At 32.9% G+C, this 17,231-nt stretch overlaps 1 protein-coding gene across 2 annotated transcripts; it reads left to right on the top strand.

Moving 5' to 3' along the window:
* Positions 1–1,054: 1,054 nt before the first annotated feature.
* LOC106868293 (mediator of RNA polymerase II transcription subunit 26) lies at positions 1,055–17,066 on the top strand. Of its 2 annotated transcripts, none has more exons than XM_052970291.1 (3): positions 1,055–1,250; positions 14,203–14,277; positions 15,055–17,066. In XM_052970291.1, the coding sequence occupies exon 3, from the start codon at positions 15,226–15,228 to the stop codon at positions 16,780–16,782; it is 1,557 nt and encodes a 518-aa protein (XP_052826251.1). In that variant the 5' UTR covers positions 1,055–1,250; positions 14,203–14,277; positions 15,055–15,225; the 3' UTR covers positions 16,783–17,066. The 2 variants fall into 2 exon arrangements, with proteins under 2 accessions (XP_052826251.1, XP_014768970.1); XM_014913484.2 differs by lacking the exon at positions 1,055–1,250 and adding an exon at positions 3,501–3,708.
* Positions 17,067–17,231: the final 165 nt, after the last annotated feature.

The following is a 17,231-nucleotide window of genomic DNA, read 5'->3' as shown; positions in this document are numbered from 1 at the left end:
AATGAGAGAGGGAGAGAGAGTATAGTATAAAAATAGACTAAATTGTTTGTTATATAAGGTATTGGTTATAGTGAAATAAATGAATGTATCTATTAAATTGTAAGGAAATTAACATTTTTCAAATTACTACTTTAGTTATATACAAGAAATATCAATAATGATATTTTCATTAATACCACCAGGGCCCTTTTCATACAGACGTGTCATAAAGGGGTTTACAAGACGCAAGGTGGGTGTGCGAATAATGATTTCTAAACTAGGAACAAGTTCGAGATTTTGGTCTATCTAATTAAAACCTAACCCAGTATTGACGGGTACCCGCTGTATAACTGAAAGGGTGTAACACAGAGGAATTTATCTCTGTAAGTAAGATGCCACAACAAAATCATGAATAAATGTTCGTCTTTAAGTGAATATTACATAAGTCAATTAGTTTTGATTTGGGCTGACTAATCGTTCCGGGTTAAGTAAGCACTCCACCGCACACGAATGTTTTTATTGTTTGATCATTATGGCTTGATATATTTAAGTTTTCAACATATGTATAAGCTTCGATTTCCTCTGGAGCCTTTTAGTTCCTTGTATTGATCAAAACCTTCGATTAAAATTATAATTTTTTATGCAGCGGTACTGGAAAATAATGAAAATAAAATAATCTTCAATTTTAGTACAATCCAACCTAAATATTATTCATATTGTTATAATTGTAATAGATCGACATAAATTTCAGCGTTTACTATCAATGAAAGTTTATTAATGCAACTAAAGTTTGTATAAAATCTTCAAATTAATCTTTAAACTCAGTCAATATAACTCCTTAACCCAGATTAATTTTAAACACGCACTAATTAAATAATATGCTCAATAAAACGACGCATCAGTTAAGTAGCTTAATAAATTATTAAAATTTACTTTTTTCACCCAATAATTAGATAAACATTTCGATAATAATTGCCCTTAATATGATAATATAATTTTCATCACCATATATTTTGCTCAAGCTAAGATGCTAATGCGTCAAGATTATTTAAGCAAAGGGAACTTTTTCGGTGAGCACCGATTGGCAGAGTCTAACAGGCGGCTGGCTAGCTGGATGGTCGGCCGTGCTGCTTCTATTGGAAAATAACTGGTCACGGTTTAACAAGGTTGTACAAGGCTTTAACAGTTACCTCCCGTGCTTCGACGAGCTCTCGTGTTCATACTGACTATTCTCCAACTTTCATGCGCAAACGACACCTAGCGGAAACTATGTATATACAACTTCTTTTTGTTTTTATATTTTTATTGTTTTCTACTTTAATGTTTTTGTTTACTCAATTACCTGTTCTAAATAAGTGATATATACACATTATGTATGTATACACATGTACATTACACTCATAATGTGTATATTCATTATATATAGACATACACATATATATACACGCATAATGTGTGTGTGTGTGTATATATATATATATATACACACAATGTATATATATACATACATAATACATGTATATTTACACACATTGTGTATATATACTTTCTACATATATACCACCATATCTCAAGATTTTATAAATATTCTATAAATATTAATATTATTGTTTTACTAGTAATGTTTTAAAAGTGCCCTATGCCTTTCTGGCGACCAAATATTTTTTACTACGGTCCACAAAAAATATAAATATCTAAAGATTGTTGGCATGTGTGTGTGTGTGTATAGACTTCGTTACACAGTTAATTTGCTTGTAAATAGTTCCGAAATAATTATTGGGGTTTATTCTAAGTACGATAGTTTTTAATTATTCAAATCGTTAATCCTTCCCTAATAGATATTAAAAGAAAAAACTTTCCCGACCCAATCGGTAACATCATTCCCATTTCACCTTTACACTATGAAAAAACTAGGGCGTGGAGACGGCCAGATACTTGGCGAAATGCTTTTAGTTTGATAGGACATCGTTCCGGTTTCGAATCCCACTTTTCAGTAAAAAAAAACAAATTAGCATTTGATCCCATTCAAAAAGAAATGAGATATACAAAAGATAGACATTTCCAAGTTCTTTAAATTTTTTGTTGTTATTTCTTTATAGCCATCTCGTAATCTTCGTAATTTTACTAAGAAGTAACCACAATCGCACTTTCACCATATTGCTATTTTCTAATAACAACCAATTTATCGTAAAAAGTTATTTTCTAAGACGCTATATTATTATATTGATACAATTAATTTCATTTTGCTGCTAGATAGCTATCACAGTTTCTGCTATTAATCTAAAATATTAACGACGACTGAATATTTACTTATGCCCTCATTTAGTGGGGGAAATGTTTTAACGTCCTCTCCCCTATTATAAATGTACTAAATGCTTTTGGTAGAAATTACAAATTTCTGTTTTAAAAGTAAAATATTTTATAAGCTTTATAGACTCTAATGCTGTTCAACATTTAATCTTTCTACTATTTTTAGTGAAGCAGTGACTTTCACTCGAGCGACACAGTCAAGCATCACAATGTGCGTTTTGGGGGGAACAGATCACCCGCGTGAAACAGTTGAGCATGAAAGAGATTCTCCTACGGTGAATGTTTTCTGTGCTGTGACTCGGGACCAGGTTCATGGTCCCTTTTTCTTTGAAGAAAACATCGTTATAGGACAAACATATCTCGATGGGCTCCAAAACTGGCTCTTCGCTTCATTACAAGCAGATTCACATGACTTTTTCAACAAGCTGGAGCACCGCCCCATTGGCACCCGATGGTTCGAGCTTTTTTATATGAAAAAGTGCCCCAGCGATGGATTAGGGGCCTAAGACCTTGCACTTTGTGCTTGGTCTGCGAGATCCCCAGACTTCACCGTGTGTGATTTTTGTTTTTCTTGTGGGTTTATGTTCCACCGCTGCCCACTAACTGCGATGACCTTAAACATCGAATAACAACAGCGATCAACTCAGTTGATTGTGATAATACGCGTGTGGGAGAAATTCTCTTAACGAATTGATGTTGCCCGTGTTGCAGGTGGTGACCACATTGAACACTTGTAAGACAGGAAATAAAAGTTGATTGTGAGAAAATACTTGTGACTTAGCTGGAGCTTTCTATGCTTTTCCTTATTAAAATATTGCGTAATGAAATCGGTTCATTCTTTTTGAATAACACTGTACACTAAATTAGCATTTAGTAGAAATTACAAATTTCTGTTTTAAAATATTTGATAAGCTTTATAAATTGCCCTCACAAGTTAAATAACATTTAATCTTTCTACTGCGACTGTAATTTTATTAATCGGATCCTTTCTTATAAATTAAATGAGCGAAATAGAAACCTATTTGTAATTTTATTAATTGGATCGTTTCTTATAAATGAAATAAGCGAAATAGAAACTATATGTATTAAATGAGATATCTTCATCTCTCATTGAAGTTTTAAAAGCAACGGGACGGTTGTCGGCAGTACGCATGCTCCACTCGAGACCGTGCGCCGGAGACCAGCGAATGTGACGTCACACAAGCTTTTTATGACGTCAGAGTAGAGCTAAGGTTTCCCAGATGGCAGTGCGGTTTAGAAAACCTGACAATGTATGGTCGACCGCCATTCTGGTGGCTGAACTTCGGTCACTCGCTTGGCAGAAGTGCCGTAACCTAGGAGTATTCCATCGACCCAATGCAGTTCTCTCCTATAGAGATAAAAGAGAGGCTTACAAGGGCTCTTGACGAAGACAACAATGTAAGAATTTCCTTTCTGGTGGGGAAAGAAACCCCCTCGTTTTTCCATCTTGAGAATCCCATCCCTCCACCGCGAGGACATATTTGATGCCAAAAAAAAAAAAGACAGACAGACAGAAGCTTCACGATTAATAATCTCGGTTTTTATTTTTACCTGGGTTCCACACTTAGCTTAGTCGTGAAAAATAACCATTCTACTACACGGATGTTGATGATTTACTATTTTTTTCCGCCCATAATTTATTCATTTCTATCCATAAAAGAGAAAGAAGCTAAAGCAGCTTTTTTTTATCCCCCATATTTTGTTTATTTCTTTCCTCTCTGCTGTAAAATCTTTTTGGAAAAGCTACAAAAATCTAGAGTTTAACGGTTCACTCGAACCAGTGTGTCTATAATAAATACATGTATATAACATACATGCGTATATATACATACATGTCTATATAATATAATATTGTATATTTCTGATGCAGGTTGTGTATATGATTCGTCTGTGGAACATTGAAAGTTTATTTTCTCATGTTTAGAAGTCGAAGCAAACAATCCAGACAGATTTTGTTATAATAATTAAGCTTAAAAATAATAATTAAAATCCTTATTCAGTTGTCGGAAGTTAATAACTAACAATCTGCAATATATATTTAATGCTAGGGTGATTATTTTTTATGTTCCTGTTGAAATGAAATTGTTTTTTTGTTAATTCTTTTCATCCTAGTCTTTAATTATTAGATTCAGGTTTCATATTTGAATTGCTGATTATAAGATCGCATTAATATATAGCATATATACATGTGTGTCTTGATAATGAATCAGAAAATAACCAGTATATATACATATATTGTAGTGAGCTATGGTGGTAATATAAAGGTTGAGCTAATAATAATAATGACGAGCTTGTACATGTATTAGGATGGAAATATTTCTTTATTAATTAATACAAGATATAAAGTACACAAAAAAAGCTATGTCTATTACGAGGTGTCTGCTTTTATTGTAACGTTTAAGAAATCCATCAAGCTGATCCCCGACTTTGGAGTCATGTCTCCTTGCGTCTTGTTAAATCTACGAAGCAAAATTCAACATTTCAGATTTACTTAGGCTTGTTGTTGTTTTATTATTATTTCTCGGTCTTGATTTTATAATTCGAAAGAAAAAAATGTAAAGCTTTTTATTTTGTCCTTTTTTATTTGTAATTAAATTAGCAGCGAGGTGTTTTATTCAGTGCTGGTGGTAGACGGTTGTATATGTGTGTGTGTGTGTGTGTATTATATGTTGTGCTACATTAAATCTCGCCAGCAGGACTGAAGCAGCGAACACACACACTCACACTGTTCCTCTCACTCTCTTGCTACTTCCTTATAACCAGTGATGTGTGTGTGCGAGAAAGAGAGAGAGATATACTGAGTGAGTGAGTGAGTGCCAGAGACAAGCAGTGAGTTTGTGTGTCCTTAGACTGCATATTATATAGACGTGTGGTGTGTATATGTGTGGTGGATGTTAGTATTACACGTTGTTAATGGTCGAGTCAAGACAAATTCTTCCCCTCTAGCTGTGTAGTAGAATGGTTTTATTCACCTTATACGCTTCTGCTGCCCGCATACACCATTTTTTATATTATAAATTCACTCTAAGCATATTTAGACAATCTCATACTGGACTTTTAACATTTATCCAGCATATTCGCATTATCCTTCAGAACTACTAAATTGATTTCGTCTTTCACAAAAATAAAATAGGAAGGTGATATCAACGAATTGAATATAATGGAAAGCTATTATTTGAATGTTAAATTTTGCTTTCGTTGTATTATTAGGAGGTGAATATTTACACCCTGTACACACACACACACACATAGCTCCCATTTCAGTTTATTTCTTTTGTTAGTGTTGTAATAGTTGAAGAGTGGATTTTTCTTTAATGTAGAAGACAAAGATAAGACATTTGTATTTTTACATATGTGAACGCTTGTTAGTTTTAAAAAAAAGTCAAAAAAATTATTATACGCTTTAACTGCGTGTGTAGAAATTAATTCTTCTCTCTTACTATATATAATTCACCATCAAGCTTATTCTAAAGGGAAAATGGTTTATAAACACAGCAGTTTATCAGCATTTTTCTCTCCATTCTAACACCTCATTGACATCAAATTAGAATTGTGAAATTTGATTTCTTTTTATTTTATTCTTGTTTTTGCGTCCTCCCCCCCCCACCTTTTATTTCTTTTGCCACGTTTTTTTATTTTTTTCACGTAGGCAATATTTTCTGCAATCATTTAAACAAAGCACCACCATCAGCACAAATTGAACGACGACGACTCGGCAACTTGTGCAAATCAGCTGATAAGTCTTCCTTGGGAGTTCACACACGTAGTGGGGCTCGCACACACATATGGACAAGTTACGGGCTACCCACTTTCTCCTCCTCCTCGCTTCTAGTAGTCGTATTGCTTGGTTCACACACACACACACCGGTAATGTTTTGTTCTTTTTCTTTTTAAGTCTGTTGGCATAATCTGTTAGTAACTCGGTGTCTCATCCATTCTCTTCATGCCGTATATGTTCATACTTCTGTGGGGCTACTTGAAGTCGGATAACTACCTTCCTCATTGTTCCTATCCATTCGGATGGAAATATGATGCTCTTATTAGTTTAGGGTTCGCGTTGTTTTAAAGGAAGAATCTTAATGAGTCAGCTGTTTATAAGTTTGAAGGAAATAAACTTCTCGATTTTTTATTGCCAGCATCAACTCCATCATTCATCCTCAAAGCATACGACTTAGATTTCTAATATCGTAATATTTGTGTTTGGTATCCCTTTTTTTGTTAAGGATCTATCACAGTGAAATATTAATATATAATTTTTCTGTAATAAATCTTATTTTCTGAGGGTTTATAAGTTTATCGATAAGTAAAACATACCTTGAGATATGGCTATCTATTGATTTCACGCCAAGCTTGTATCCATTCTTAGAACTAATTAAGACAAGAATCGAGGTTATTCCTAGTCAACACATTGATTTAAAAATTAATTAAAAAAAAAAAGCCTGTTAATATGTACTGTTTGACCTTTTGGGCGAAAATATCCTCAGAAGCAATTTCTAATAACTTTTTCACATCAATTTGTATCTTCCTTCCTGTTTTAAGTAATTTCTTCAGACTAATTTACTTTATCGTAATTATTCTGCTAACTTCGGGTAAAACTGTGTATGTGTAATATGTAATGTGTGTGTGTCTATATGTTAGATATAATGGCTATTCGAGCTATTGAATAATACTACTGCAATAACGTGAAAACCTACCCGTGGCTTGCTTGCTACTGTTTGTTGTTTCTTGCATTTAAATGCATTTTGTTTTATTGCTATCCAGCAATAATTATGATTTTCCAGTTTGATATATCGTGTTGAATTTGGAGTGGCCATTAAATTATTATTTCCTACGGAGTTAATAGTACCAGTAATATACTGGTTCCACCTCTCTAGTCTGAAGACGAAAATCGTTTAGATGTGAAAGGTTTCATTGTTCTGAGTGATATTGTTTTAATTATTTTAAATTTCCCAATTTTGGTAATGAGACCTGATAAATTATTAAACCCTTCCAGGTCTCAATGCAACTTGAGTCCTACCACCAAGTAAATCAGCTCAAATAAGTTTCCATTCTACTAATTGGACACTAAGGCTGGTTGAATGACCCGAAATAACTATTTAAACCTGTAATATATGAATAAACTGATTATTTTAGAATTTCACGATTTTTTTTTTCTCTCTCAATTTGCGGGTCGTAATTTTTGTAAACTTGAATGTTTTTTTCTTTTTACTTTCCTATCCAAATATTTTTTTGTATCCAATTTACGGTGACTGCTCACCTTTTGAAATTTCTCAGTTTAATGTTGTTTTTTTCCTTTTCCCATTTTTAAAATAGTTTTTTCACTTTGTAGTCAAATGTTTTCTCTCTGTAAAATTTTAAATTATTTCAGTGTTTTGTTGAAGTTTCATAGTTATTTCGGGTCATTCAACCAGCCTTAGTGTCTAATTAGTATAATAGAAAAGCTGTTAGTGAGCTGATGGTTCGGTGTTAGCATTCGAGTCGTATTTCGTACTCACCTTGAGACCGAGAAAAGTTTAATAATTTATCAGGTCTCCTCATCAGAATTAATTAAAACTAACAATATAATTCAGAGCAGTTAAACCTTTTACATCAGACCTGATGGGTGAAATCCAGTATGTTACTGGTACTGTTAAACTCTGTAGGAAAGAATTTAATGGCGACTCCAAATTGAACACGATATATCAAACTAGAAATAGTAATACCGCCTGGATGCCATCTCATTGGGGAAATAGAGCTTTGATTTCTGCTATAATTAAGGAACTGCTTTCTCCATTGGTGGTGAAGGTCTCGCGATCGTTGTTTTTCATTAAAATTACGTTTCAGTATAGACACGATGATGGCGGCTACGTGTGTTTGAATACATCAGGTTGGGTAATAGATGTTTTAATAAAAAAAGTGTTGCTGAAGATTAGCTCGGGTGAGACGTGAATAAAAAAAAATATCTTGAAGTTAAGCGTAGGACACTTAGTAATGTGATGCTTTTAGAGACCATTTCCTACTGCCACGGAAAAATTATTGGGAAGCTGATCTTATAATTTTCTTAACTCTTGACTGGTCATATACATTTTTAGATAATAGGTGGAATCTTAATTCTCTATAATATGATCAATCTGATTAAAAAAAGAAAAATGCTGGGCTTTGTTTTAATTTGGCTTTTTCCACATGGGCTATTATTAAATATGAACAAGAAAAATAATAGGTGAATATTTTTGTTCGTTGTCTCAGTTTCACATTTGGATTTATTTAGCTATATATATATGTATGTGTGTGTATATATATATATATATATATAATATATATATATATATATAAATATATATAGGAGGGTGGGGGAAAGCACAACCCCTTTCCGGCTGTGAGTGAAGTGTATCTGCCACAAAACTTGCTCAGGACTGAACGATGATGATTCCACCCCAGCCCCTGTGTTCGTTTTACGTCGTGTGTGAGGGGGGTGATGTAGAAAGTGCACTTGACTTGCTAGTGCCAGAGTCTCGAATTCCAGTTTTGTCATTTCATTGAGTTTTCAGATCTGTTTCACTTGTAGGAGGATATGATTTACTGAGTTGGAGGAAATATTTCATTAGAAAATACAGGACCTTCTTGAGATCCTGAGAAGACTACAGAATTTTTATGTTAAATATTTTCTGGGATATTTTCACAACTGATATTAAGATGCTTTTATTTTCTTCAGAGAAAATATATTTTATTCTGAATGAAAATAGTGATGGTACTGGCAGTTGAAAGATTTATGGTGTTAGATGCTTCAGCTTCTGTTCATATCTTGTCTTTTTCCTCTCAGATGGAAACTTAACCTTTTAAAGCACATGCTTAGTTGTCATTAAAGGTTTCATATAATATCCAATGACCAGCCATCATGGAAGTGTCCTTTCTTTTCTCCTTTCTTCATACCAGGATTTTTGATATGAGGATGGCTCAGAAAATCAGTATTTGTAATTTGTTTTAATAAATGGTCATGAAGTTTTGTCATTGGAGTGAACTTTGCATAAAAGTAATTGCTGTCCAGTCGAACATGGTCATTTTGGTTCAGATGTTTTTGAAAATATTTGGCTTAAAATTTGCTTCCTCCCTCTTGTACAATCTGGTCAAAAACTATGTGGATATTGAAATGGTTTCCATGAATATTAAAGGTTTTAATCTAAAATATATTGTTAGATAAGCTCCTGTTTTAAAAAGCTTTTAAGTGAAATTTTTAATTGCAGTCATTTCAAAGACATCTGTTAAATGATATTTAATTATGATTTTTTTTGCTTACTCTGTATGCATGTCTGCACCAGCCAAAACCCTCTGAGCATACAAAAAAAATAAAGCTTTTCAAGTTCCATGTGACATTTCACAGCCATCCAGGCTATGCGCTGCTATACCATAATGAGCTGTGTGCTCCCTAATATAAATTAGAGATGTCCAGTGTTGATAACTTTACAGATAGCTTTCAAACGTTTATGTTCTTACTTTGGCTTTTTTTTTTTCTTTCTTTTGCAATTGACTTTTGGTATTTCTGGCTATTCTGTTAGTGACATTGGTTTTGTATGTCTTAAGGCTATTTTTCTTTGTATACAGTTGATAATATCTTTATAAAATAAATTGGTGGCCTTTACCTATTAAATATTTGTAATCAGTTTATTATATCTGATATTTTAGGCAATCAGCTTTTAAATGCTCAATCTTACTAGATTTTTTCTAAATGTTGATTGCTTAAACGAGTTTGCTCATCTTGCAGTTATTGATATGATGTGAAGCCATTGTCAGCAATTTGGAACTTGCAATCGCTGGTTTTCTCTAGGTGCTAACCAAAAGCCATATGATTTCTCTCGGAGTTCAATGTTTAGTTTGATAATAGCCATCTGTTAATTCCACTTCATTGTGTATTATGTAATGGGTGTGTATTGAATTGAGTTAAAAGTAGTAGGAATGGTTGTTTTCCTGGTTTTGCTTAAATAATGTGAATATATTTTATATTCTCCTAATATTGTAAGGTGCATTTCTTGGTATAGATTTTTTTTTCATTATTAATAACAATCCAGATTTCTCTAGTTTATTTCTGATGTAATTTCCTGTAAATAAACATCATGAATACTTTGGTCAAATGTGTCCATGAAGATATTGGATTGTCAACCCCACTCAGCTAAACTTGTTGTTCAGTCAAACTTTTGAAAATTTGATTAAAATTCTTGCTGCTGTTGTACTCTTTATATTGTGTCAATGATCAGAAGGATTCAGTGTTTGTAAGGTAATTCTTAGGTTATTGCTCAAGTTGATATAAAAAAAAAAATACTGTGTATGAGTGGGTGATAAGGATGTGTATTTTGGGGCCATGTGTTGGCAATAATCTAGGTCATTATAGATAAATATATTGATGTGACAACATTCTGCTTAGACCTATGTTGCTTCACCTGCCCAGGTGAAACCCCCACCATTAGTCAAGGATTGAACCCTACTAGCATTTACTTCATTACCATTTTGATAAGGAGGAAATATCGTGTTTTTGTTTTCCCCCCCCTTTTTCTGTCATTCTAGAAATTTTCTTCAAATGCCTTGTTAATGTTTTGAAATAATTAAAAAAATTTGTTTGAAGTTTTATATGGGATGTAAAAAGACTTTCAAGTATTGCAACTTTTTAAAATGCAATTAAAATTTTCATTTCAAAATAAAATTCTATCAGATGGCATCTGGAATTTTGTAATGAAATATATTAAATGAATGTTGCTTTATTGGATATAATTTCCGAATCCTGACAGCAGTTTCATTGTACCCTAACCCTAATTTTAACTGTTTGGTTTACTACTCCTGAAATTTTTGATTTATTTAAAAATATATCTGTTGCTCTTTTTGTATTGTTTAGTATTTTTTAACCAAAATAATCTTTCACTATTTTATGAATGTTAGAAAACCTGTTTTGCAGTTTTAGGAGGTTCCGAAATGTCCTCTTTTAGGATTTAAAAAATGTCAACTTTCTCGTCCTTAACCAAAGATGCTTTGCATATCTTTATTTCTTCAGCAATGATTTTTCTTTCAGAAGTTACAATGTTGATTGTAATGAAGAAAATGGTATAATAATCACTGTTAAACTAATGTAGTTTAAATTCGAAAATTACTATTTTAAAATCTCACGAGATATTCAGCAACAGTACTTTGGAGTAAAGATTGTTTTGCCAACATAACATGGTAGTCCTGGTTTAGGATGAATGTTGCTGTAATTTAACCCCAGCAGACATTGTAAATTCTAATGCCTTTTGTGTATTAAATTCTGAGTACAGAATATAAATTTGACGAAAATGGAAATGAAATTGCCATGTGAATTTGAAGGCCAGGCTATTCGCATAGTTGATGTTAGAAATGAAAATCCCGTAATATTGTTTACAGGAGTGAAAAAACAGTTGATCATCAGAATAGATGTTAATGAAGGGAGCAAGTGAAGTATTTCAAACTAATTGATAAGCAATTGAAATTAGGTTTAAAATATGAGTTGAGGCAGTTTTGGAATATGTTATAATTTCAATGTTGTGGGGGAAAACTTGCAGAAATATACACCTTGATATTTTATAGAAATTGGTACCAATCATTTGAAAAGTATTCTATTAAAACAATTTTCCTCAAATGTTCAAGTTTGGAACCAAACTTTGAATTATAACAAAGCTAAGAATTTTTGCTTCTTTTGTTAGTGTCCATCTGCTGGATCTACAAATTTAGATATTTGTAAGTTGTGAATATCAGCCAATCAGCTGGGTGAAGTAAGGACGATATCTAGCAGAGTATAAATGAACTTTTTTAGTATTATAAATCCTTTCTTATATAATTGGTTGACTTACTCAGTTATTGGTAGTACATTGGTGAATTGAATGTCAATTACAAATCGTGTAAAGTGTTTTAATTGCTTATTTGAACAATTTGTTTAGTTCCATTATATTGCCTTTTGTTTGATTAAAGCATCTTTATAACCCTTGACATTTGCAGGTCTTGCGAGAAATTGCTGTTAGATCTCCTCCAGTAACCTTGCTGTCTCAAAAATACATGCTTGTGTAGTCTTAGCTATTTCTCAAAAGACAATGATTAAGGGTGGAATACCTTTGAGCATAGATTGGCTCAACTGTTGTGAGTCAATTATGAGTTTTATTGTATTCGACAGCATGAAAAACATACCCCAATTTCAGCAACACACATTCAGGGAAACCGTTATTGCATTTAAAGCATGCCATATAGGTCCAGCTTAACATGTTATAGATCTGGTGTGACTTTTTGAGACCCATTTTATTTTGAGCTTGTCATACTCATCTTAAAATAGAAATAAAACTCCATGGGTATTACAGTCTGAAGAAAAATGAGTTGGGTTTCCCTTTGATTTCTACATCTGATAGATCAGGGCTGATCAAGGGCAAGCAATTTTCAGAAATGATTTTTTTTCCTTTTAACTCCTTGTTATTTAGAATTCTATTTCTTTCCCTTCTAAAAGTGAGTTTGTATGATCTTCAAGGTTTCAGAATTTTAACACCACCTTTAAAGATTAATAGAGATATTAATTCTTTAAAGGTGTTTTTTTTTTAACTTCAATTTGTACCTTTTAGAAAACAGGTCAAGTAAATTTCAATAAAACCAGTTTTCAAAAGTACTGACAATTTAAGTGCCCCCCCCCCTCACTTTTTTTTATTTTTTAGATGCTTAAATCCATGTATATAATTAAATGTTGATTGATTTTTTTTTTCTTTTTATACTATATCTATAGTGACATGCAAATTACTTGTGCTGTAATTATACTAACCTTAAAACTATTGGAGTGGCTCTCATTGTTAAACTGGTATAGAAACTAATGTATTGTGGGATAGAAAAGATTTAATGATGTATTTGTAAACATATTTCTGAAGCTTAAATGGTTTAAAGTAACAGGATATTTAATAACTTTTCATTTCTAATTAGTAATTGGTGGAAAGTGAATTTTAATGTTGATGGCTAAAATAGCAGCAATGCTGATTGAATCAAAGAAAGAAAGGATTTGATTACATTTCGACATTGCCTCTCCTCTTCAGAATTAACCTTGCACCAAAGAAATTTATATTCTAGTAGATTCTCTTTCTCTTTAATTTTTTTTTATAACCAAATGGAAAAATTTATAGCATAAAAGTTTAGATGCCTGTATTTGGAATTTTATGTAATTTTTACCTTAAACTACAAAAATACTTTGAACAATTATGTTCTCTTCTTCACTTTCTAAAACTGGTGTCATTGTATTTTGAGGGCAGATGATTTGAGTTTAGTTGTATAATTAAATTGGTATAATTAGTAAATTAAGGGAGCTAAGTTCTGTGAATATGATGAACAATTAAAATTATTGGTTGATAACAAATTGTGTAAGTTTAGTTATGAGGAATGTTTAGTAAGTAAGCATTCAGTTGCATTTCAGTTAATCTCTTTATTAAATCCTTTGGATATTGGTTGTGTCCAAAGAACAGCTGAAGAATATCAGTTTAGAAGGCTGTGTTCCTTCTTTTTTTTTACAAACCCTACCCCAGTTTATAGTAAGATTCTAAAATTTATTTTTACTTTAGATTGGTACAATATATTTCGATTGACCTTACTACTGAGTTAGCTGTCACTTACAGAGACTATAATTACCATAGTTTTACTAATCAAGGCCTTTACAAGTAGATACACACCAATAGCTCAACTACTGCATTGCAAGTAAGACGATTCGATGAGCAATTTGTACTCTTTCAATGGCTTTTTGGATTAGTTGATACAGAAAGTTTTTTTTTTTTTGTCATTGTTTTTCTAGTTGTTAAATTTATTCAGAAAATTTCAAGTTTAGATTTGTTCCTAACAAAAAGTCCAACTGAAAGCTTACTTTCTGCAAATTCTTTAATCAAATCTATTTTTTCTTAGGTTTCGGACATACCTGCTGTCCTGGAGGTTATTGCTACCTTGGAGAGTTACCCTATTACACGTGAAGCACTTGAGGTAAGATGTATGCTTTTCATTAGCTTGTGAATATATTTCCTCCTTAATAGGAATTTTTTCTTTTAAATATCTATTTTTACTTTTTGTGCTTATTTTTTCAGTTCATTTTTGACTTGTAACTCACCCTTCTTATCTCTCCTCACACGTAAAGAAGGCATAATTTACAATCAAATATCCTTTTAAACTGACTTCTTATCATTGAAACCCAACTCTACCCCCATGTCAATTGAATGCCCGTGTGCCATCAAAAGTTTATGGCCCTATATTGTCTCATTACAACTTGACCAGTTATTTAACTGAATCCTGAGAACCGCTTAATTTATGTAAATTTATACATTTTATACAGATAAGTGTGAATATTTAAAATATTCGTTTTACTTTTGTCTATTCTAGGAAAGTGCTTTAGTTTGCTTTTACTTTTTGAGTTGAACTTCAAATTGATACATTTCTTTTTCTTCTGTACCCTTAGCATAAGTCTTTAATCTGTTTATAAATGGAGGAAATGAGACAAAGGAGTATTCTGTTAATCCAGTTTTACCAATTTCTATAAATCATTCCAATTGTTCAATTCTAAAACTGTATTAGAATAATTTTGTGAGTTGATATAAAGCTAATAGAAATTGTGGTGTCAGATAGTATATTAAAAGGGCTACTCATATGGGTATAAATATTAACTTGTAATATTTAAAGGGGAGGGGGATTGAATATAGTTAAAGATGTTTTAGTATTTTATTTATTTTATATATCTTAAACTTTTTTTTTTGTGTATTTTTACAGCAAACTAGATTGGGGAAATTGGTCAATGAACTCCGTAAAAAGACTACAAATGATGATCTGGCGCGGCGAGCCAAGAGACTGGTTCGGAGCTGGCAGAAACTCATCTCGCCACCAACAGATGGCACCACTGTCAATGGAGAACGGATAAATACCAATTCTCCAAGTCCAGGAATGACTGTTTTAACTGGATCTGCTGGCTCTATGCCAGTTAGTCCAGCATCCCTTCGTTTTTCCCCAGGCCTTGTGAAATCTAGTCCATGTGGAATAGCTGTGTCGAGCAAAAACAACTCTCCATGTTTACGAGTCAATGCAACACCAGGAACTCCAAGATTACATCCAACATCTTTGAAAGTTGATCCTAATGGTATTCAACGATCAAATATATCTCCTAAATCTGTTTGTCCTTTACGAGGTGTCGCACCATTAACGTCAACCCCTAAAGGACCGATATCCCCTAAAACTATGTGCCCTCGAAGGGCAGGCCTTCCTTCATCTTTAACTCCAAAACAACATAGTCCAAGTATACCATTATCTTCAACCCCTAAAGGTAATTGTCCGAATGGTCCCTTTAAGAACAGTGCCTCTTCTGACGGCCGTTGTGAAAATAATCTAATGAGTAATCAGACGTATAGTCCAACAAGAAGTACTGAGCGTAATTGTATGTCAAAGGAAAAAAACTCATTATCAAAAGTTGGTTCACTACATCCAGGGAAATGTTCTCCTATAATAAATCATTCCAGGGATCGCATTAATGCTGGCACATTGAATGATCAAAAACCTACACCCAAAGGTAAATTATCTAATAGAAAACGGACTTGTAACGATTCGGGTGGTGCACCTCCAGCCAAACGCTCAGTTCCTGCTGACAAATATGTTAAAGATTTACATTCAAAAGAAAAGACAGTTAATGGTATATCGCGTAATGTTTGCCAAAATTTGGAAACTTTAGAAAAGAAAAAATCAGGCAATGTTTTGCCCAAATCCAAATCTGTGATGGACAATTTATTTACATATATGAGTGGTGACAGTAATGACTCGTTTAAGAGCTCAACTAGCAAACGTAATTTGACTTTCCATGCAAAGCAAGATAAAACTAAAACCTCAAAAGTTAAGACTACAGCTCAGTTGATAGCAGAGCTGCGAGCTAAAAGTGGTTCTACTGGTTCACAACTAAGAGGCGATATTATAGATAAATTAAAGAGGCAACCGTCTCCTAACAGTCTAGATGTTCGATTAAAATCTGGCAAGCATAAAGCTAGGCCAATGTTGAGTCAGACTAAGACAGAACTTGTTGAAAGGTTTCTCAAAAATTCTATACGACCTAATCTAAAAGATGAATCAGAATATCTGGAACTTGACCCCTGTAGATTGCTGGAATGTGACTTGCCCAATGGCCAGACTCCTATGGAGAGAAGCTTGGGCTCTTCAAGTAGTACAGCACAAGAAGTCTCTTCCAATTCCAACCATTTGTCACTGTTAGAAATCTATAACTCTCTTCCACCTTTGAATCTTGATAAAATCGACTGGGATGACGATAAATATGAAGTGACAGAGCATACGGAACCTATCACTGATAGCAATATTGACAGGTTGCACAATGAATATTGGTCAGGTGTTAATGGCCAGTGGGATTCCACTGGTTCTTGGAGAGATTGGACTCACACTATGTCAGTAGAATCATTTGAGGGAAGCAAATTAGATTTATTACCTTATGTAAATATTGACTAAATAACACAGCAGTTATTGTTTAACACACATAGTGACTATGATAAATTATTGTTTGGTAATGGATCCCAGTTGCTTCTCATCTAAATTGTTGGATGTGAGAATGAGAAAACGGTATTTGTTTGTAGAGTAAATACTAACAACCAAAACTTTCAACATCTCCACTTATTTTAGTGCAACTTCATTAAGAAAAAAAAAAAGATAATGTATAAAAAATAAAAAATCCTAATTGAAGTATTGAGATGGTAAAACAAGTAGAAAAGCTGGGTGATGGCTGTTATTGGTAATGAATGATAAAAATAAAAAGAGTGGGTGCTGTGATAAGGGTTGTCTGTTGACACCGTTGACCAAGGAAACCTGTACTTGATCCAATATATAGAATATTTGGATCTTTGTTGAGAAATCTAATATTTCTGGTAAAGGTATTACAGTTCTTTTTTTTTTTTTTTTTT

This window comes from Octopus bimaculoides, chromosome 8, assembly GCF_001194135.2.
Source record: "Octopus bimaculoides isolate UCB-OBI-ISO-001 chromosome 8, ASM119413v2, whole genome shotgun sequence".
NCBI classification, from domain to species: Eukaryota; Metazoa; Mollusca; class Cephalopoda; order Octopoda; family Octopodidae; genus Octopus; species Octopus bimaculoides.
This window is presented reverse-complemented; position numbering and strand designations above follow the sequence as displayed.